At 37.0% G+C, this 23500-nt stretch overlaps 1 protein-coding gene across 2 annotated transcripts in view; it reads right to left on the bottom strand.

Moving 5' to 3' along the window:
• Window positions 1–2967: 2967 nt before the first annotated feature.
• The window catches only part of THEMIS (thymocyte selection associated), a 186829-nt gene continuing 166296 nt past the window's right edge, over window positions 2968–23500 (bottom strand). Inside the window, exons 5-6 of one of the 2 annotated variants that reach the window (XM_059177600.1) lie at window positions 16760–16913; window positions 2968–4632 (exon numbers count right to left, since the gene is read on the bottom strand). In XM_059177600.1, the coding sequence (XP_059033583.1) occupies window positions 4601–4632; window positions 16760–16913 (186 nt within the window). In that variant the 3' untranslated portion in view covers window positions 2968–4600. The remainder of the gene's footprint in view (window positions 4633–16759; window positions 16914–23500) is intronic. The other variant, XM_059177601.1, reaches the window with a different exon arrangement.

The following is a 23500-nucleotide window of genomic DNA, read 5'->3' as shown; positions in this document are numbered from 1 at the left end:
AAACATCTTTGTACACGTCTTATTGGTAGTCTAATGCATTCAGTTTTTGTTAGATTTACACTTATGAGTGAAAATTCTGGGGCAGAGGTAGGTATATGCTTATTTTTAGTAGATACTGCAGTTTGCCCAAGTAAATGTATCACATTAAACTCCTACCAGCAATATGTGTCAGTTCTGATAGCTCCACACTTTCTTCAAAACTTATTCTTTTCATTTTTTTCTTTAAATTTTAGCCATCTGGTGGATTTGTAATGGTGCATGTCATTGTGGCTTTAATTTGCATTTTCCTAAAGACTGCTATGATTTTGAGCACATTTACATATGCTCATTATCCATTTGGATATCTTTGTACATGAAATGCCTGCTTAAGTCCTTTAACTTCTCTTAAAATTAGGTTGTCTGCCTTTTACTTAATGGTTTGTAGGAGTTATTTTTATGTTTTGGATATAATTTTTATGTTGAATGTATATATGCAAAAAATCCTCTCCCATTCTGTAAATTCTCTTTTAACATAACCATTCCTTCTTGATTCTCAGATCTTTATATCTGGATTTATTTTCTTTCTTAGAGTACACCCTTTGTGTAGTCTAGTACTGAGAATTCAAGTCACTGCAAATCCTGGTTTTGATTACCTGTGAAAGTCTTCATACTTATTTTTAAAAATTACTTAATTTGGTTCACATTTCTTGAGAGTTTTTTCCCTAGAACCCTGGCTTTTAGTTTCTGTTTTGACCTTAGAAAAGTCTACTGTTCTCCTAATTATTGCCCTAGCCTTATCTTTGTACTCATCTTCTCAAATTTCACTATAATATTATGTGTTGGGAAATTACTTTTTTATCTTTTTTGAGATATGCTATACTTTTAATATCTGAGAATTAGAATCATTTATTAATTCTAGAAAATTCTCACATATCATCTCTGAATATTGCCTCACATCAGCCTTATGCCACTCTCTTAATTTAATTACATAAATGCAATGCCTTCTTGAACTCATCTCAACATCTTTCAACATCTTTTTTTATATTTTCTGTTCTCCTTCTTTGATGCATTCTGCATAACTTAAGGTCTACCATATGATTAACTTTCTCTTCTACATGTCTAACTTTAAAAAAAAATTATTATATATTTTTTGTTTCCTTTGTATTCTTGAAAGGAAAACACCACTGAATCTCTCTTTCAAGTTGTCCATCAAATATATGAGACACCATAGGTTCACCCAGCATCAGGTTTATTCAGCTTTAATAAAAGGGAGAAAGCAGATAGGGGCACTACGTGAGAAGGATAACTCTGGAAGCTTCAGACGTGCAGGTGCGGCATCTCATGTGCCCAATCATTTTTACTCTTCTAAGAAATGACAAGAAGGTGATAAGAGTGTCAGTCACATCAGAATAGGGAAGCCAGAGAGGCTAGAGCCCCTCAGTACAAGTATCTTTCTGGTCACCTAAAGGGGTATGTAGCTAGCTCCCATTCTTTAGCATTGCTTCAGTACCTTAATGACAGAGTATGAAATAAATAAGAATAGCAGCCATGCACAGAGTGCTTGAGTTTATCCTTTCATAAAGTAGATCAAATAATAGATGGAGTCTTCTGGGCCAAGTCTATTTCACGGTAAGCTTACTGGCTCCATAGACACTACCAGTGGTCGTTACCTCATTTCTCAAGTTATAATCAAAATAGACATACATAGTGGCTCTTGGAACCACAACAATGGTCCCTTGGTCTGTGGAGCAAGAGCTATTCTAGTAGAAAAAGCTGAGATGAATCCTTTGAACCCCTTCTTCATTTTCTTCTGACCAATATTGTGAACATAGAGCAAATCATATCCCACATGTATTGGCAGAAATCAGTGCCCCCCTCAAAGATTTGAAGATATATAACATGTTAGATAGGAACAATCCTTAGGGAGGAAAGCCAAATAAAGTGTGGAAGGAGATAAGAAGAACCAAGTGGGGTTGAGGTTATAATTTGAAGAAGTGTCTTCTGGGCAGGCATTTGTACAGTACCCAAAGGACTGAAGTGTGTGGATATCTGGGAAAAAGCATTTCTCACAGAGAGAAATCAAATGTAATGGCCTTGAAGCCAGACTGTCATGGCCTGTCGGATGAGCAGTGGGGAGGCCAGCATGGCTTGAGATCATTGACTGAGAAGAGGCCAGAGAAGTGACAGCAATAAATCATGTGGGACTTTGTAGATCATTTTAGGAATTTGGGCTTTTACTCTTGAGTGAGGTGGGAAGCAATGTGGTGTAAAATAATGTGTGTGTGTGGTTTTTTTTAATGTGTTTTAATGAGATCGTACTGGCCACTTCATTTAAGAATAGACCGATTGGCAGTGAGAATAGGAGACTGGCTATAGGGTTAGTACAAGTGGAAGCAGTAGAAGTGGTAAAATTGTGGAAGTATTTTTATATGTTCATTCTATCAGATTCAGTTGTTGGTATTCCAGCTTCTTGGGAGATAGTCCCACAAATTTCATATATCCTCTTCCCTTTAGAAGTACATGTATCTTGAGCCTTTGGATAAACATCCAGAAGTCTCATTAATGTTGACCTTGATCTTAAAACAAACACTTTTTATATTAAAGTCCTGATTATAAGAGCCAAACACATCTCAAAAAAAAAAATTGACCTTTAGTTCATTTCTCACTCCCTTTCATCCCCTTCATAAAGTTGCTTGCCTGATTCTATTAAGAGGAGGGCAATTCTAATAATTGAGAGTTTTGGCAGCTATCTATACAGCCTGACCATACTGTGAACTTTGGTCATTGTGTCCAGCATTCTGGATCCCTGCTTGTAGCAGAAGGGCAAATTCTGGGTTCCTGCTTGTGGCTTCTTTAACACAGGAGGCCTTCTTAGTGTGAAAAGCTGAATTCAATTCCAGTTAAAGAATTTTAACTTAGTTTTTAATAGGATGAGTCATTCCACAGTTAAACATGATAAAGGACACAGACATACACATACACACAAAAGAAAGTTAGAAAATTTATTTTCAACCTTCCAAAATCTTCCACAGATGAACTTGACATTGATTAACACTTTTCAAAGCAAAGTACCTAAAAGGATTTGTATTAAGTTAGAGAAGTTTATAGACGATGTCCCCTAGAAAGACCCAGGTGGTTAATGACCAAACCTAAGGCATGCATTCTCTTTATTTTCCTATCAGAGGACTGTACTTACTAACTAAAAGTAATAATTTTTTTGTTCTCATATACCAAATGAAAACCACTAATTATTCACTGTTTTTTGGAAAACAGAAAATTGGCCTATGAGTTTTAGGAGTTTGCCAACATTGCTCAGTTGAGAAAGGATTTTCTGTGGAATTCAAATGTGGGGATGTAAGCTTTGAAAAGTTCTTGTTCTTATGGACACAAACCAGAAAAATAAGTAAAGGTGAAACCACCTCAGAAAATTCAGAAGTTATAAATAACAAACTATAACATCACATCAAGTCACTAAATGATCTTTAGGGTATTGGAAATCAGAATTCATTTCCGCTTAAAAAGAAAAACAGGTAAGGGGAAGTAAGCTATAATCAGAATATAAACACTGTGTGAAAGATCTTTTACTGCGTTTTTGTTTTTGTTTTCCTGTTGAGAAGATGTTTCATGATTTGTTGTCTTCCAAAATTCTTTGGTACTAAACCAATGAAAAATTTTTCTATCTAATACAAAATAATTATGAGATAAGGGATTAACCAACAATTTTTGTATGGAGCATGACCTATGAACAAAACCCAAAGCTTGCCATTAAATTCCTGTGTAACTAACAAGATCATTTCTCTGTCTCTTCATTTGGCTAGAGGCAAAATAATATTGTCCCTCTAACTTAATACATAACAATACATAAATGAGATTGTTTTCTTATAGTCTTAACAAGCATCCATCTAAAGTGTTATCTAGTATACAGTACATTAAAAATACAGCATATTATCAGATTTTCAGTGATACTGCAGTTACGAACTCTGGTTGTTAGGAATCAGGGGAGAAAGTTACAGAGAATTCCCATGACTCATGATAGTTTTGGCTATTAAGCCTCAAACACTTATTTACAAACAAACTGAAAATGTGAAATCAAACAAATTTTCACAGCTCCAAGGAGATCAGATAAGATACTTAGGTATCTCAAATCACTCTCAGTTATAATTATCTTTTAAAGTTATTTTTAGCACAAATGATGATAATTCTAGAAAAATGGCAAAGCAAATCCTGAAAAACTGAAAATATTTGGTGAGCTTTCATTCTATTTTCCACTGGTTTTTACTCAGAAACTGAAAGATCAAATTAATTTTCAATTGCCTCATGAGTGGAAGGGACAATAAGAACTGCAAAAAAGTATGCACATTAAATAAATATGTCCTAAGTAACAATACAGCAGTATATACAGATTTGGGCACAACAGAATAGACTATGTGAATCCCATATCTTAGGTTTCTCTTTAAGTATTATCTGTTAAAACTTTTGAGGTTGTTTTTTTTCTTTTCCTTTGCAGTGGCCAGTTTCTTCTGAGGTCTGTTGGGGAACAGTTGTCTTCACTTGAAAGCTAAGCTTACTTTTCCATTGCAACATTTATGTTCACTGCCCAGCTGGCTTCAGTGGCATCTCATTATTTTTGATGTTTTTTACTTTTGAAGATTTCTGTAAATAAAGAAAAATAAGAGGGGTTCATCAGGAATGTGTATTAGAAGTAGTCAAGAAAGAAACTATGTGCTTTCAAATACTATTTATAGTACACTCACAGGCATGTATGTTTTTTGAAAAATAATTGGGAGCACATTAAGAGGAGGCAAACACACAAAAACAAAACTGAAGTAAACTAAATTAAACAAGGAAGAAATGTAAACTCAAGGCAGAAATTTCTATGAGGTTGGACATAATACCTTAAATTTGCAAAGTGTTTCTCTGGCTACATAGTGCTTTTCTTTACATTTTAGTTAATCTTTATAAAAACTCCAGTGTGCAGGTAGCATAAGGTAAAAAACCGAATCTGCAATGAAGAGACCTGTCCAGCAATCACACAGCAAATAAGAGACTGAAGCTTGATTGTGCTCTAAAAGTGTCCGATTGCAGACCCATCACCTTGGCTGTGCCACGATGCCTACAGAATGGAGCCCAAACCTAGTGGAGTTCTAAAGACTGCAGAGGAGGAAAAGAGCAATGATAAACGTTAAACTGAACAGGTCTCAAGCATAAGCAGAGTGACCTACCCTCTCATGAGCATATTCGGACTTGACATTAACATACAATAACATCATATCAAACCCTCAAGGAAAGCAAGCTACACTGCAGATAGGAATTCTGTGTGTTCAAGCAAGACACTTCATTCCTTTCCATTATGGCTTTGTGGAACATGGGGGATGGGTGGTTTAAAAAAATTCTAACAGCATGCACTCTAATGGTCAAGAGGTACAGAAGACCAGTCCTCTCTTGCTTTCCCATACTTCCGTTGTACTAGTGATCTGTGAAGTGTTAGTCACATGACCCTGAAGAGGAACACTCTGAGGCTCTTAACTCTGAGCTTTCATTTGCCTATGACTTCCTCCCTCCTTTCCCTCCTTTTCTTCCTCTTTTCCCCTCCACTTCTTCCTTCCTTTTTTCCTCCCTCCATCTCTCTCTTCTTCCTTTTGTTTTTTCCTTCTTTCTCTTCCTCCCTCTCTCTTTGTCTCTCTCCCCTCCTTTCCCCTCCCACCATCCCCCTTCTTTCATTCCTCCCTTCCTTCCTCTCTCCCTCCATTCCTTCCTTTCTTCCTTCCTTCTTTCTTCCTTTTCTGCTATATACTAGCTTTGTAATCTTAAAGAAGTTACCTAGCCTTTTTGCGCCTCATTTCCTCATCTTTAAAATGAAGAAGAGGGAACGGATAATAATTCCTATTTTACAGGGTTATGACAAAGATGAAATGAACCGACAGATGTAAAGGATTTTACATTTAACACTAAGAAGTTTAAGTTGTCTCCCCAACTGTTAGCTATTTTTATTATAAGTGTGAAATATAAAGACAAAATACAGCTTTGTGACCTCTGAGGAGCTCATAGACTAACGGGGGAAGAAGAAAAGAGATGTCAAAGCAGAAAGAAGTGGAATTTCTCCACACCCCGTGTTAATTTCCCTGGAAATCTCCATTTATGTTCTTGTGTCAACACTTCCCAGTGTTAACTAGGGCTGGGGTTGGGAGTACGTGGTGGGATGTGGGTAGTCCGTGGCCTAAAGAGAGAAAGCCTGGATTCCATAGTCTTCTTGATTTTATTCTCTCTCATTATCTGCTAGCCCCAGCTGCTACCTTTAGATTTTTAGGTCTTCCTCACATCACAAACAGTAATAAAACTACCGACCGTCGAGTATACATTATAGATGAAAGAACACGGGCTTTTTAGGCAGTATGCCCAGATTTAATTCCCACTTCTATCACCTACAATCTTTGTGACTTTATCTGTAAAAAGGGATAACAACATTATTTCTCCTACAGTATTGTTTTTCTTGGGGAAGGGGAGGAGGGCAAATAAAATCAAGATATTGTAGGACAGAGAAGGGGAATCTGAAGAACTAGGTCTGATTCCTAATTCTAAGACCTACAGGCTGTATATCTGGTGGAATGTCTGAATTCCATTTCTCTATCAGGAAATGAGTTGTGATAGTAATAAGTGAATCACAGAGTTGAGGAAATATCAAACGAAATAATGGTCCTGCAAGTGCTTTGCACAACGTAAAGTGCTACAGAAATATTACCTGCTATTATCATCATCTCATATTCACATAAAACTATAATAAGCCTGAAGTCTGAAAGTTCAATCTGTCGTCTTGACAGTTATTAGTCTCACTCTCCCTTGTCAATAAACTGATTTAAGATAGGACATAGTTAAGCAGAAAAACGGGAGGTGAGGGAATCAGAATAATCAGATTATCTCAATATAAAATAATAGGATTTAAATAATCTTTGTTTTGGAAGGGACCTTACAAGTTGCCTTTCCTTGCCTGATCTAGCCCAATCTTCCATCCAGTGTAAGAAGGCCCTAAATAACACTTGTGTTCTTGTGGCCGATTCAGGTTGACAGAATGGATTTTACATTGAATAGAAACCGAGTTCTTTATTGTGTTAAACTGTAAGATTCTCAATGCATGCAGGAACTGATTTTCCTGACAATAATTTAGATTTTAAAATTCTAACTGATTTAAAAGCTTCAACTCTTTCAGCATTCATCAACTCTTCCTTTCGGAAATGTGACAAACCTAACATGGAGGTGATGTTTCTGACATTGAGCTGAATATTCACTGATTGCTTTTGAATTCACATTTACTTAAATGATCAAATTAACGGAGGAGTGTGGAATCGAGCACACTCCTTTGAGATCAAGCCAAACACTTCATCCACAGAAGGACAGATAAACAATGCAGTTTAGTTTTGCCTTCCTCTCTAAAAAGTATCCTCTGGTAGTTAAAATCTGCATCTTTGTAAGAATAGCCTACTATTCAATCCACAAAATCAAGCTTTATATACGTAACATCAGATGAATTTTTTGAATGAGAAGATTAAGGTGAAAGAAAAGCCTCCATTTCCTCTTACTTTATAAAAATCAAGTTCAAGTATATCTAAAATTGCTTTACATTCTCTTCTAGAGCCAATGCTTCCTAAAGAGTGAATTTGAACCACCGCTAGTCAGACCCTGCTCACTTTCCTTTTCAGGAACTTTGGGATCCAGTCTCCTCAAATTGCTCCAGCTGATGATGAACAGTAGAACCTGAAGTAAAGCGCATCTGTTTCTTGTAGGGGGCAACTCAGCTGCAAAATGCGGTTTTCTGGAATCTCTTCTGAACCTTTTCAACTGAATTTTCACTCATGTACCTACCCACTCTCACAACAGTACCAATCCTCTCTTTGCCTTTTCTTAGGATCTTTTGTATTTAAGTCATTGGTTGAGATTGAAATATCTTCTTTATTCTTCCTCCCATCATAGAGCACCATTTTCTGGAGGCAAGTCTTATATTTATACTCCTGGCAACTGTTTCTGCACACAAGAAATGTTTGATGGTTCTCACACATTATCTGCCAAATTCAAAATGGGAGTCTGGGTCTGGTCAAGAAATACTTACCAAGAACCTACAACAAGGCAGACACTCTTTTAGAACCTGAGGATACAGCAAATTGATACAAATCCCTGCCTCCATGGTACTTTCATGTGAGAAAGGTGTAAAGTAAAGAAGTAAAACGTACAGTATGTTGGATGGCATATGGGAGACAGGCAGCCCCAGACAGGAAGGTTAGAATTTTAAGTAAAGTCTCTGTAGAAGGGATCACTAAGAAGGCAGTGGCTAAGGAAAGATCTACAGAAGATGACGCTGGACATCATGTCACTCTCTGGGGGAAGATTACACCACTTGAAAAAAAAAAACAGTCTGGGTAGGTGTTGAGGATGGAGCATACGTCTAGTTTTGGAGAAACATCTGGGGGCTGATGTAGGTAGGTAGGGATGAATGGGGAGAGAAGTACAGAGATCATTGGAGGGTTTGGTAGAAAGGTGTTACATGATCTAAGGTTTTCACATATTCCCTCTGGCTACTATTGAGAACGGATGGTATGAGACAAGGGCAGAAGCAGACTGACTAGGAAGGAAGTTTGTGATACAAGAATCCAAACAAGAAATAATGATGGCTTAGATTTGGTTGACAACAGTAAACATGGCAAAAAAAAAAAAAAGAAAAAAAAAGAAAAAAAAGTCATATTCTAGATATTGCTTGAGGATAAAACCAATAGGATTTGCTGAGAGAGTGGGTGTGATGAGTAGGAAGAAAGAGTTTTTCATAACTCTTCTCCCTCGTTGTTTTTCCAAGTGTGGTCCAAAGACTCCCTGCCTCACAGTCTTGCAAAAGACACGTCAGAAGAGATTCCTAGTTTCTACCTAGGAACTACTGAATCAGACTGTTAAGAGCAGAGGTTGGAAAACTTTTATTCTAAAGGTTCCAACAGTAATTATCTTGGGCTTTACATATGGTTTCTGTCAAAATCACTCAATTCTGCTGATACAGTATAAAAGCAGCCATAGGCAACATTAAATGAATGTGTTTGGCTTTGGTTGCAAGTCAACCTTATATAGATAATGAAATTTGACTTTCATGTAATTTTCATGTGCCAGAAAATATTTTTTTTTATCTTTCAAACACTTAAAAATGAAAAAACAAACGTTTTTATCTCATGGACATACAAAAACAGGCAATGGGACAGACTCTCCCACTGCTAGTTTGCCCATTTTTCTCTAGAGAGCAGATTCCAAGAATATGTATTTTTAACATGCTCATTAAGTGAATTTTTTTATACAGAAGAACTTAGAGAATCAGTGCAATAAGTTTTGAGAGTTATTGTCATCTGTTCTTTTTTCTTTTGCTTTGTTCATTGATCAGAATAAAAACAGATTTCTTTAATAAAATGAGAAACAGAATTGGTTTGGAATAATGGATAAAAGCAAGATCCTCATCTGCCAACAAGAAAAAAGGTTAGAAGTAAAGAAAAAGGAACTGAAAGTTAATTATGAAAATAATTAGGGAATTGGGGAGAGACTCAAAAACTTATTTTTTAGAAGTAAACTGTAGTTTAAAAATGCATTTATCAAAATGAAATCTTGCCATTTGTGACGATGTGGATGGAACTAGAGGGTATTATGCTTAGCAAAATAAGTCAATCAGAGAAGACAATATCATATGATCTCCCTGATATGAGGAAGTTGAGAGGCAATGTGGGAGGTGTGGGTGTTGGAAAAGAATAAATGAAACAAGGTGGGATCAGGAGGGAGACAAACTGTAAGAGACTCTTAATTTCACAAAGCAAACTGAGGGTTGCAGGGGGGTGGGGGAGAGGCAGGTAGGGAGAGGGTGGTGGGGAAGATATGTGCTATGGTGAGTGCTGTGAAGTGTATAAACCTGGTGATACACAGATCTGTACCCCTGGGGCTAATAATATATTACATGTTAATAAAAAATTTAAAAAAGTATTAAAAGAACATACTGTAAAAGAAAAAAGCATTTATTATTAAAAAGGATCAATCAATGATTTGTGCATGATTCCATAAAAGTCAAAGGCAGAGGTCACCATATGTATCCAATTCCCTGTTCTACATAGGTTAAGGTACTGTCATTGATCTGGAGAACAGTAGGATTTTGCCCTATGAAAGAATACCACCTATCACAATTTGCACACCATGCATGCAGCTCATCTCTGCTTATAAGCAACCTTGTGGCTTAGGTCTCAGGTAGTATATGAATTTGCACCACGACATCTCTTTTTTTTGCTTGATCATATAATGCTTTGATTGCTCTCTCTAGTGTCACACTCAGATCATAAGAAAATACAGGGAAAACAAGAAAAAATTAATTTACTTAAACAGATCTCTTAACTATAATTACAGTACGAAAATAGTGATCATTTTGGGTTTAAAAAATTAACTTTGATTTTTCATTTAGTATTTCTCAACTTCATCCCTCTTTTGCTGTCATTCTATTCTCTTCTTTGTCTCAAGATTTAATTCACCAATGTTTCATTTCTGAGATGGAATCAAATAGAAATTGACAAAATTTTATTTCAGAGAAAATAATTTTCAAAAATATAACTCAAGTGCAGTGTCAAGTCCTAGTAGGGAGATACAAAATTACTAGCAAACAGCCTTTGGGTTATCTCAAGAATTTATTGGTGAAAAAAATAATGGGTTTCTAAGCATTTAGTGAGCATTATGAAAACTATATGAGTGGAGTGAACAGAAAAAGAAAGTGGAGAGGAAGACAGGACTTCAAACAGGCTGCTCAATAGTCCATCCTGGTCTAACACTCCTGACTCCTGACAGCCGGAAGCTGTATTTCTTCAAATCTCTGATAGATTCTGTGGTAAACCCACATGAGACACAGTTAATATGATGCCACAGCAATCAGTACAATGCTAACCAGAAGCTGTTGACTGAGTCTTGATAACAATAATAATAAATTTTTTGTGTCTACTCTGTGCCACTCGCATGCACAATTTCATGTGAGGCAGGCATATTTATTCTCATTTTACAGATAAAGAAACAAAATCACAAGAAATGTGACACTCTTCAAAATAAGAGTTCAGTCTTAGGTCTGCCTGATTGCAAAGCCTGCATATTTCCCTCTGTACTTCACTATCCTGCAGAATGTTTCCCCAGTGATTGATGTTCCTGTCTAGCCACAGATTGAGGATAGAATGGAGTGAAAAGAAAAGAGAAGAAATGAAATGACCTGAAAAAGATTGTTTGCTTAGAGAAGTGTTTTTTTTCCCTTTCAATATGGTATATGATTTTACTTTTATAATTAACATTCTGCTGATGAGATCTCCCATTGGGCAAGGCTGACGAGTCCGATTTTTCATGAAGAACAAGCACTGCAGGAAATAAATTAATCTCTAGGGAAGAGGAGGGGCAAGGCTGTCAGTACTCACACAACTGCCTAATAAGAAATGAAATTTCAAGATTGTTGAAAGAATGAAATGACGATGGGTTCTCCTTCCAGCATATTCTTTACATTTAAACCTTCTGAGAAGAGAGAAGTAGGTTGCTCTAAAATGAAGAGCAATCTTATAACATTTTACTCTGGGCTGTCAGTACTTCCAAGCTGGAATACTTCCAGTATTCCCTAGAAACGGGAAAGAAATTCTACCATGTCATTGTTTTGGTTGTATGATGAAAAATCTGCACTGTTGTTAAATAGAAGGGTGAATAATATACCAGATTTTTCATTACCAGTTTGAAGTTATCCAACATTTTATGTAACAGGCTTTCTAGTCTTTGTAGTAAAAGTAATTATTGTGCTTGGAATTATATACTATTTACAATAATGCTGATTTATTGAAGTGTGTTTTTATTAAGATTGTGAAACAGTAATATGTTTTATGATATCGAAATTACCTGTCTCTTGATGGCCTGTATTCTGTCATTCATCAGTCAAGGTCTTTAAGACGGAGCACTGGTCTTGTCTAATTCTCAAAGTCGTTCTCATACAGAACCACCTCATGTTTTATTTCTCATAATATAAGTAAAAGCTAAAGTTTAGATCAAATATTAAGGTTAAGTTAAAACCCAGTATAAAAATTTTGGGGGTCACCTGGGTGGTTCAGTGGGTTAAGCATCTGACTCATGATTTCAGCACAGGCCATGATCTCAGGATCATGGGATGGAGCCCCAAGGCAGGCTCTGTGCTCAGCTGGGATTCTACTTAAGATTCTGTCTCTCTCATCCTCTCCCTGCTCACTCTCTCTCTCTCTCAAATAAATAAATAAAATCTTCAAAATTATTTATTTTCCTGTGGATACATTCTTCATTTGTAACTTCTACTTTGACCTCAGTGATGAATTTTTCCATGGAGCTTGTCTTCTCTCCCTTATTTAATGTACCACAATATGTAGCTTCCTACCTGTAGTGAATTACTTCTATGTGAATCTTACTTAAGGATGACCAACAGTTGTATTGCTCGATGGTTATCAGAATAGACCACAGAATCCCATGCATTCAGAACTGACAGGGCACAAAGATTACTTGGTATGCTTCCTATCTGGGTGAAGAAAGTATAACTCAGGAAAATGAAATGGTCTATGAAGGGCAAAACATCTAACTGTGGCAGAGCAGGGACTAGACCTTAGGGTATCTGCTTTTTGTTTTCTGGCCTAAGGGTCTTCTCACTACTTGACAAGTTGAATTTATGGAGGACAGGTCATGGCATGAATTTAATCTAAAGATGGAGGAATAATTAGAAGGACATATCTGAAGTTTCAAAAGAAAGGAAATTCCATTAGATAACTTTGTTCAGGATAGAGTATAAAATTTGCTCAGTGGGGAACATTTATGTAGGGCAAAAACAAATAAGCATATTTAAATGACTATCTTTTCTGGCAGAGTGCAGTTTCTAAAAGACACAGAAGGAGGAAACCCCTGTTCAGTCAGTCAGACCACCAGAAGCGATCTCTGCAATTCATGAGTGACTTACATAATAATCAGATCCTCTTTACAGCTTGCTGGTCATATTCTGATACCATGAGACTTTGCCCTCAACTGAAGGAAGCCACCTCACCCACAATCCTTCTCAGAAGCTGCAGTATCCAGTGATTGAGTGATGCAGGGGCTATAAAGGTCTGGCCCTTCATCTCAACTCAGCACAACTCCAAAGAGCCACACCAGCTTCCAGTGGGATCAGCAAAGGTCTTTGTCATGACTATATAATGACTCAGCTTCCCCCTCTGCTCAGACCTATTTTTGTCCCTCTGCTTTATGAGTTGTTTCTTAGATCATTTCCCAATAAACGTCCTAACCAGGGAATGAGGCATGAAACAAGTCACTGAAAACAGACATTGGGTCTTCACACATGTTGTCTACCAAAAATAATAACCAGTGGAGTCCTGTGTTCTTCCTCAACTACTGAGGCTGGGGGAAGGCGGGGAAGTTGTCCATTAGGGAAGGTCAGGACTTCCAGGCCTCTGAAAAATTGCACTGTTTCTTGGACTAAGAGGAGTCAGTGATTCGTCTTCAAAGAAGGTTTCCACTTGCCGTCCATGACCACGGAATTCCGAGGGGCCACGGAGTTCCCAGGAGGATACAATTTTCAAAGGGAAAAGGTGCCAGCAGAACATGAGGAACCACAAGAGCCATAGCACATGGGCACAGCCAGCACTGTGCAGAAGATACCATCCGGAAGCCAAGTTCTTCTTAGCAACCAGCTCATAAAGATGCAGAAGTTAGTTCTAACAGCTACGCCTCAACTGGAGTCTATGATGTCCTATATGAACTTTAACCTATTTCCTCTAATGTAGTCTTCAAAATAGCCAATGGTGTAGTACTGTTATTAACTCGATTTCAGAAACAAAGAGACAGAGACATTAACAAATTGCTCATGGTATACAGCTCGCAAGTGGGAGCCGAGATTTAACCCAGCAGTCTGAGTTCAGACTCCAAAGGTTAGCCACTTAATCATCCTACTTTCAGAGGACTGTTCTTTTAGTAATTTATGGACAAAACAATGTACAGACTTAATAACAAGGTTCTTAAAATAAGATGTGGGCATTGCCAAGCTGCCAAGCAACCAGAGTGAATCAAGGGCCCACAGAAGAAAGTCATGCAGGAGATTGGGTGAAGCCTTTTCATCAGTTGCTTAGGGAAGAGGAGCCAGGCCTAACGGCAGTGATCCTGAGTTGCAATTTATTGCCCTCCAGGCTGCAGTAGAGCAAACTCTCCTCCCATGGTGTGTGTGCAGCTATTCACAGCGAATCTTCTAGTTATTTCTGTTCAATTCCAAAATAAAGAATTTCCTTTGGTATAATTATTACATACACATTTGAATTGGTTCTACGTCATCTAACTGGAAGAGTAAGATCTGGTTGTCCAGAAGGAGCAAACCTGGAGAAGCAGCACCCTGGTCTTCATAAGAATTTTGGTTTTTGTCCGGGATGTACTACAAAGACTCTTACCCTTCTCGCCCAAAAAGAATTTAGGAAAGAACTGACTTATGTCTAAGGATGAAAAAGGGGAAAGTTCAGAAGGGGTATCATTTGCTCCTCCTGAACTCCATGGTGGCTACTGGATATTCTGAGATCGGCGAACTAGGGAACATGGAAATGTTAAATAGAGATCCAGGGAGTCTTTTTTTCTTTTTTCTTTTTGCCAAATAAAGACATATATATTGCATTGTACAAGACAAAAACAAAGTTTGAAAAATTTTATTTTTGTTACACCTGACTTCTGTATTTTTGAAGCTATTTCCCAAATGAACATGATAAATAATTTCTAAATAAATGCATGTCGAAAATAACCTAAATAGGGAAATGTCATTTTACTCTTCTTAAATAAAGTTAGGAGTCTCATTTGCTTAAAACCACTACTATAGGGGCGCCTGGGTGGCTCAGTTGGTTAAGCATCTGCCTTTGGGTCAGGTCATGATGCCAGCATCCTGGAATTGAGTCCTGCATTGGGCTCCCTGCTCAGCAGGGTGCCTTCTTTTTCCTCTCCCTCGACCGCTTCCCCTGCTTGTGCTCTCTCTCTCTCTCTCTCAAATTAAACAAACAAACAAATAAATAAAATCTTTAAAAAAAAAAAAAAAACCACTACTGTAATTCCAAGCCTTCTTTTTTCTTAAGTCACCACTTATAGGCAACATGTTCCAGTAGGTGCTGCCCTGGTCTGGAACACCCCTGGCACTATCCATCCAGGGGGCAAAGCTGGGGCTGTCCCACACCAGCCTGGGAAGACACACACACAGGGTAGATCAGATAAGTTTCCCATGATTGAAACAAAAACTTTGATCTTGGGAATTTCACTATCTGGTACTTTTTAGGATCCATAATCTTAACGGAGGAAAAAAAGTTTTCAATGAATTAATAATGGCTTGAGACTCAACAAGCAGTAGCAATATTCATTGCAGTACTTGTTTCTTTATAGTCATGCTTGATTAGTATTTGAAATTTACAGGAATTGCAATATGCGTGGTTTTCAAAGCCCTTCCCAGGATTTCATTTTTATCACTCAACAAGAGTCAATGAAAAGGCAGTAAGAAAAGCTCTATGGGATATTTTTATACAAGTGTCAAAAGCCAGTAAGCTAACTACATGAAAGAACCCAGATTGTACAGACAGAGTTTGAGCAGAAACACTTCAGAGACTTTATATCTAGTGTTTTGACTTTTACATGCCCTTGGAGGGGGAAAAAAAAAAGTGCTAGCTAGAAAACCAAATAAGGAGGGGAAAGGAACAAACCATATGCTTAAGAATAATTACAATTTCCATTTTCCTACAAACGAAATGTGAAGTTTCAAAGATAAAGTGTGATAGAAATTGAGCTGCTTTGGTGTGTCTAAAATATATCCAAGAAAGAAAATTCTCATTTCCCTTGCTAACTCATCCCAGATTTTTACAATATAAAAGTTAGTCTGAACGCTGTCAACTTCTCCGGAAGTCCATTTACTCTTGTTTTGCTTTTAGTAGAGACAAAAAACATCAGATCATCATCTCTAGAAACAAAACTATTGTAATTCAAATCTATATTAGGTTATTTATCTGACGCATCTTTAAGTTAAAGACATCTCAATTACTATAACCTTTTTTCACCCCATTAATCCTTTTTTTAATTCTACCAAAAATTTAAAAACATTACTGTCAAGATAATACAAGCAATATTAAACACTTCTTGGCTGTGAAAACCATAAATGAGAAAACTCTAATAAAAAGGAAAAATGAACAGACCTATCATTGTGTTTAATATTATACTGCACTTAAAACTACATTTCTTGGGTTCCTGGGTGGCTCAGGCACCTTACCTTAGCCTCTACCATCGTCTCAGGTCATGATCCCAGAGCCCTGCTCAACAGGGAACCTCTTTCCTCCTCTCTCTCTGCCCAGCCTCTCTGCCTACTTGTGATCTCTGTCAAATAAATAAATAAAATCTTTCTTAAAAAACTACATTTCTTTTTTTAAAGATTTGTTTATTTATTCGAGAGAGAGAGAGTGCACACAACAGGGTGCGGTGCAGAAAGAGAAAGAATCTTGAAGTAGACTCCCGAATGAATGCAGAGCCCACCACTGGGCTGGATCTTAACACCCCAAGATCACGACTTCAGCTGAAATCAAGAGTTGGGCGGGGAACCCAGAAACCCCTAAAACATTTCAGTGAGATTTGCAGTTGAGGCAGTCACATTGACAGAGCCTTATATTCCAAGCAAAGTGGAAGTTAGAATCTGTAAATTAGGCTTGTGGCATGTAAACAGTTAAAACCAGTAACATGTGGTTTCACCGACCTGTGGTTACACTGGGGGCTGCTAGTTGAGCTGCCCCACTCTTGCTTCTCTCTTTCTCCAATTCGGTCAAATCACTCTGACAACCAACTGGTACTTTTGAATCCAGGCCAGCTTGATTTGAGCGCGGTTTCTTGGATATGTCTACATGGAGACTCTGAAATGACAGAGGCCAGAGTGACTGATTCCACAAGTAAATTATCAGTCCAAAATAAATGCTTCCCAGAGATATGACAAGGATAAACATTTATCATATGGCAAGTTATGTTTGTATATCTGAATCAGAACATTCTATATGTCAAAGTGACTTACAAATTACACTTTCGTCAATATATTTTGGTAATCTAGGCACGGAATTTTTGAGATGATCTAAGTGACCAGAATAAGTCATCTCAGACTCGGAAAATCATCTTCAAATCCCATTTGAGTATATCATTTTCTTCTTGTGAAACTTAGAAGATATTTTTCATTTAAAACATTTTCACTCGGTTTTTATTATTATAGTTAAATTATCCAGAATTTCATTATATATCACATAATTACATATTGTATAATGAAGAGCAGGTTTTATTTCCGCATTATCTGTAGACTTTTTATAAACGAAATCATAACAGCTAGTTTAAATTAGCCCACATTTGTATCAGCATTATTCAAACTTGACAAAGCTCCTCCAGTCAGTTTAAGAATAATAATTCATCCTAACAATGAATTATTAACGCACAACATCAATGGACCTTAAAACACATCTCCCATATAAGAGATGTCATAGTGTTTGATGTTATTCTATCATATTGTATGCTTCAAAAGAATCATCAGATAGGAGCAAAAACTAAAGACCTAAGTAGGAAATGGAACTTTCGGCACTTTGCTTCATATCCAAATTCAGATTAGAATTTTTTCAGTTTAAATATGGCTACATAGTATTCTAGATTCATGCAGGCAAAGTTAGCCAGTCGACTTTAGCCATCCACATTAACCATTTTGGTTCACTAAAGGAAGGATGATGAGCATTTTCCTTAAGTTCCTCCTACAGACCATGTGTAGCATTAAATTTATTAAAACCTTCATTAGAAGCTTGATTGAAAGGCTTTTAAAGTTTGGTTTATATAGTTGGCTGCTCCCACGTTGGGGGCATAGATATTTAAAATTGTTAAATCTTCTTGTTGGACAGACCCTTTGAGTATGATATAGTGTCCTTCCTTATCTCTTATTATAGTCTTTGGCTTAAAATCTAATTGATCTGATATAAGGATTGCCACTCCTGCTTTCTTCTGATGTCCATTAGCATGGTAAATTCTTTTCCACCCAATAAGGAAATTACTGCCCACCATAATTAAATAACTGGTCCAAATAAACAGAATGAATGGTGCCGAGCCTCAGGGATATGTCTCCCAACCTTTAGGAGTCCAGTGCTCTTCATGCCACTCTACAATTCATTAATTCATTAACCCATTCAGTGCGGTGGATTGGTCACACTGACAGCCCTAATTCTTTACCTCTCTCCATATCCATGTCCTTTCCATGTAATTTTGCCATGCCCTCCTACTCTGACTTTTGACGCATACATGTGATTTCTTCTGGATTAATAGGATATTGGCACATGGACATAGACAGAGACTTGAAAGAGACTTTCGCAATTGACTTTGATCACTCTTGTCCTTTGACCATGCCATGCCTAGACTAGATTGCTGGAATTTCGGCAGGACCGAGAATAAAGTCAGTTTACCCTAGTCCTCAGAGCTGAGACAGTCAATAGCCAATGGAACCCCAGATATCTGGGTGAACCCACCCTAAGTCAGTTGAAACTAAGTCAGGTCAGCTGAATCCCACAGCTTCAAGGATTAAATAATGTGGTTTTAGCTATATGCATTAAGTTTTTCTGGTAAGTATGTAGCATTGTGTGGCAATAGATAAATGATATCTCCAAAAGCCATTTATCTATAGAACCCCAGATACTGGGTATGAGAAAACAAATGCAATATATAAAATGTAATATGTAAATATGACATAGTCTCAGACTTTAAATGGTTTAAACTAGTTTCTTAAATTATTCAAGTGGAGAATTAAGCTAGAGTGTGTGGGATGCATGGGTGCCTCAGTCAGTTAAGTGTCTGCCTTTGGCTCAGACCATGATCCCAGGGTCTTGGGATCAAGTACCACATTGGGCTCCCTGATCAGCAGGGATCCTGCTTCTCTCTCTGCCTACCACTCCCTCTGCTTGTGCTACCTCTCTTTCACACATACACACAAATAAATAAATAAAACCTTTAAAAGATAAGAGTGTGGTAAGTCATTTGTAGATAATTCTCAAATTCCTTCTTTAATAACAAAAGTTGGAATCCAGGTAATAACAGAGGGCAACTCAAAAGATCAGAATTTGAATATCAGCATTGATCAAAACAAAACTACTACACCTACTTATATTTGATTCATCCACAGCCCACAAAAATGTAAGTCCATCACTCAGTTTGAATTTTTTAATTTATTGTCAAGCCTGACACATAGTTTGTCTTAGCACACAGCTTTGAAAAGAAGCAGATTCAACCAGCATTTAAGTACTTTCCTGATTTTGATATTAGATGCCTTTGGAAAGTATATTATTCTTTCAAATGATTAGATGATTATTAAATCATAGTTTTTCAGTACTGAGCAGTAAACTAGATTAAATAAGAAAGGTAGCTTCTTGCTTTTTCATAGCAATTTTAATCGGTAATATTAAAATTTCAATTGACAGGATTAAAACAATTATCACTTTCAATTGATAATATTAAAACATTGAGGGGAAAATGTAAGGTCATGAGAATTTCACGTATTATAATATACCCCAGACTTCAAAGAAGAAACACAGAACTTCAGTAAAGTTCTTAAACCTGAATCTGTAACTTGAAAGGCTGAGCAGATCAAGGCTGATAGATCATAATGGGTCAAGTACTACACAGGCCTGGTGCATCTGGGTGCAAACCTCTGGCAGACTGGGCATTTTATGAACAAATTAGCGCTTCAATAATTAAGAACCCCATTTTTCTAGAGGCACCCCCACAATGGGGTCTCCTCTATCTAGTCAAGCCATGTCAAGTTTTCCACTCTCTCCTTACCTTTACTTGGTACAGATGAGCTCCTGTTCCCTAGTCCTAATGTAATGTGAGGTAGATGTTTCTTAAGCTACTGACCCTGTCATATTCTCCAACCTTGTCTACTTACAGTCAGTCCCTCTCTCCAGTTCCCTGGTTCTCCAAACCATTCACAGGTATTGATTTTCCCCACGATGCTCCATTCTTCACTGCCCAATCGCCTTCCATTAATCATCAGTCCCTTCCTCTTTCTCTCTCTTCTTTCTTATCCCTTGGATTCCTCCACAGTGCCTTCAGAACTTTGCTCTGTAGTTTGCAATTTTCACTGCATATTCAGCTTTATTTCAGAACATTGTCTCTACCTCCCTACCTTGACTAAAATTCCATTCTCCATTGAAGACAGTATTTCTCCTGCAAACAAAGATGGCTGCTTATTCCTCCACACCCTAGATACTCTCAGCTTGTATTTTTCATTATTTCCTTCCCTCCTTGCTAAATATCCTTGCTTCTTTTATATTCCTGCCAGCTAGCTATGCACCATCTCCCCTCTTGCTGGAACCAACTATCTACTAATCTCTAGTCACAATCCATCTTTCATAAAAAGACTAAATCATAGTTTTCCCTTCTAGCCCCAAGATCCTGGTTGATGTTCACATCGGCACAGACATTCTACTCAATATCCTGACCAGATCTCTTTATTAAAAATGAACTTTACACTTCTCTACCTTAGACTTTCATCCCCAGAATCAGACCTGAAACCTGTCATAACCTTTTCCACCTCCAAAATGACTGTGTTACTCTCTCGCACCTAATCTCCTATTCTTTATTGTCTGTAGTCCAGCCAAACTCCCATCTCCAATACTGCTTTTTCCACTACAATACTTCTTGGGCCTCACCAGAATCCAAGCCTCACTGATCCCTTTGCTTTCCCCTATATTCACCAGCCTTCTAGGTTCATTTTCCTTTGTTCTCTACACAATATCCATCCCAGTTTGAAAACTTTCATCTGGCCAGTAGAGTGTCAGCCTTTATACAGCTTTACCCCTCAGCAACATTTGACATGTCTAGTCACTCCCTTTCCTTGGCTTTGATGTCCCTCCTACCTCTCTCACTACTCATTCTTAGTCCTGTTCTTGGTTTGACCTTCTTTACCTAAACAATTGACTGTTAAGACTTTCTCAAAGTTTTGGTATTGGCCCAGTTTTCTTTGTACCATCCTGGATAATTCCAATGATCACATGGCTTAACTTACTGTCTATGTATTTATGACTCCAGGGATAAGGAGAGATTTATTAAATGAGATGACTCTAGGCCTGTGCGCCATGATCAGCACTCTAGATTCTGATTCTAATGTCTTTAAGCTCTACCATTACACCACTCTTCCTTCTTATCTTAAGGCTTGGCTTTTCTGTTTGCCTAGAACATTCTTCACAAACTCTTCCTCCTTAATTTTACTAAGTATGTCTCAAATTCCTGTAGGTTTTCCCTTACCATGTAGCATTTAGCCAGCACCTTTGTTCTCTAGTCTTTGAGTACCTTGTAGTTTCACTGTGATACAGTTTTCACAATATAATTAAATAATACCTGGTTTGTTGTTTAATATCTATCTCTCTGGTTAAAACATAAACTCACTCAGAATAAGGACTATGCTTGTACTATTCGTTGTTCTCAGTCCTTATCGCAGGGCTTTTAAAAACAATTTTAAAAAGCTTTTATTTATTTATTGAAAGGAGAAAGAGAGCATGAGTGGGGGGATGGACAGAGGGGGAGGAAGAAGCAGAGTCCTTGCTGATCAGGGAGCACCTGTGGGACTTGATCCCAGAACCCAGGGTCAGGACCTGTGTTGGAGGCAGACCCTTAACTGACGGAGCCACCCAGGCGCCCCTAGCTCAGAGTTTTAAATATAATAGGTATTAAATAACTACACACTAAATTAATGGAGAAATGCATGAATAAATATAGACTTAATTTTTATGACTTTTTCTTTGGCTAGTCTATCAATGGATACAACATCGGCACATGTTCCTATGTTAGAAGTGATATGCAGTCACTTTTAACAGTAACACTTAGTATGTATTTGAAAGGAACACATATTTTAACTTGTTTGATCTGTTAAAAAAACACACACACATTGCAAATTTTGTGGTTTTAAATAAATTCCCTGTGGCAATCCTTGCAAACACTATACGGTATCCCATCTATTTCTGTGGCTCAAGTTAGATTGGTTACTATCTATGAAAATTATAAATCAAAGAATGGTTATATTAGAGAAATTGAGAACTTAGTGTGTATACACATTGGCCCCATATTCCCTAGGGAAGAAATTGTGACTTGACAATAATGGAAGAAATAAAACTCTGCCAGGTACTACTTCAATGATGTCAAGTCTTCAACCTGAAGATTAAGTCCAGAGGAAAACGAGAAAAATAAAATGTGTGCAGAGAATAGAGAGGAATAGAGATAAATTTGAACTGGCACACATCAAGTCTTTCTGACTATTCTATAGGCGTAGTTCAAAAATAAACCCTGTTTGTTTTGTGTAATTCTGACTTAACTTGTCATTGGAAATGAGTTGTTATAATCCTGCCTGCTAATATAAATGACTATTGAATTATTTTTCATGTTATTCTTAGCTTATAGTTTGTATATTGCTTTTAGGGTTTCTGTTGAAAGCAATTATCCAATTATAAGACACTGAATATTTTTCTTATGAAGGAGAAAGGAACAAATAAATATTACCCCCCAAAATATTTTCTTTTTTCAAATCCATCTTTCATCTTTCATCTCTTACCTATGGCCATATTGTTGGGGAAAAAAATCATCCTTTTCCAAACAATTCATTGAGATTTCAGGTTCGTGATTACATTCATTCGTGTCCTTTCTCCCCAAGGGCTAAACTCATTTTTTTTAGAAAGTCACACAGGGCCTGTCTTGACCCAGGGACTAACCGTCATTCACATTTTACACAACACAAAGTACCCCAGATAACGTACTTTACTTTTTACTTGGTTAAAAAAAAAAAAAATCAATCACTCTCCTAACAGACTATAAAAAGCATCCTCTTCTCTCCTTATGTAAACAACTGCTCCTTTCCACAGCCTGTACTTTTTCACTTCAGAAAAGTGAATTCAAGGGATATGTGAGAAGACATTTCAAGTGATATTTGGGAAGAAATTTCTCATTAAGTAACTTTTCTTCCTCAGAATTAAATTATACTTAAGAACAGTGGTAACAGTAATTCAGAAACTATACATTAAAATAAATAAATGAAGTTCCAAATCCAATCATAAGAAACACAGGTTTGAATATTCAAATTATCATTCCAGGAGAACATGTAATCCTCTATGCATCTGTCTTTTAATGTGTATGTGTGTTTTCTCTTTTGTTTGTTATATGGTTGAATCACCATAAATAATTCAGAAGATTATTAAGTGGTTTAAAAAAACTAATAAATTTCTCATGGTGCATTAAATGTTTGGTTTTTCTGAGGAAAATACTTAAACAAGCAAGAATCTAAACTGAAAAATAATTTGAAGTTGATCATCCATACAAACAGTGCTCTCTTTCAGACAATAACGTGAGGTTTCATAAAATCATCCATCTATACTAATAAACTGTCTTTTTACGCAGAATATGTTCTTTAAAAAAAAGATTTTATTTATTTATTTGACAG

This window comes from Mustela lutreola, chromosome 6 (assembly GCF_030435805.1).
Source record: "Mustela lutreola isolate mMusLut2 chromosome 6, mMusLut2.pri, whole genome shotgun sequence".
NCBI lineage: Eukaryota > Metazoa > Chordata > Mammalia > Carnivora > Mustelidae > Mustela > Mustela lutreola.
This window is presented reverse-complemented; position numbering and strand designations above follow the sequence as displayed.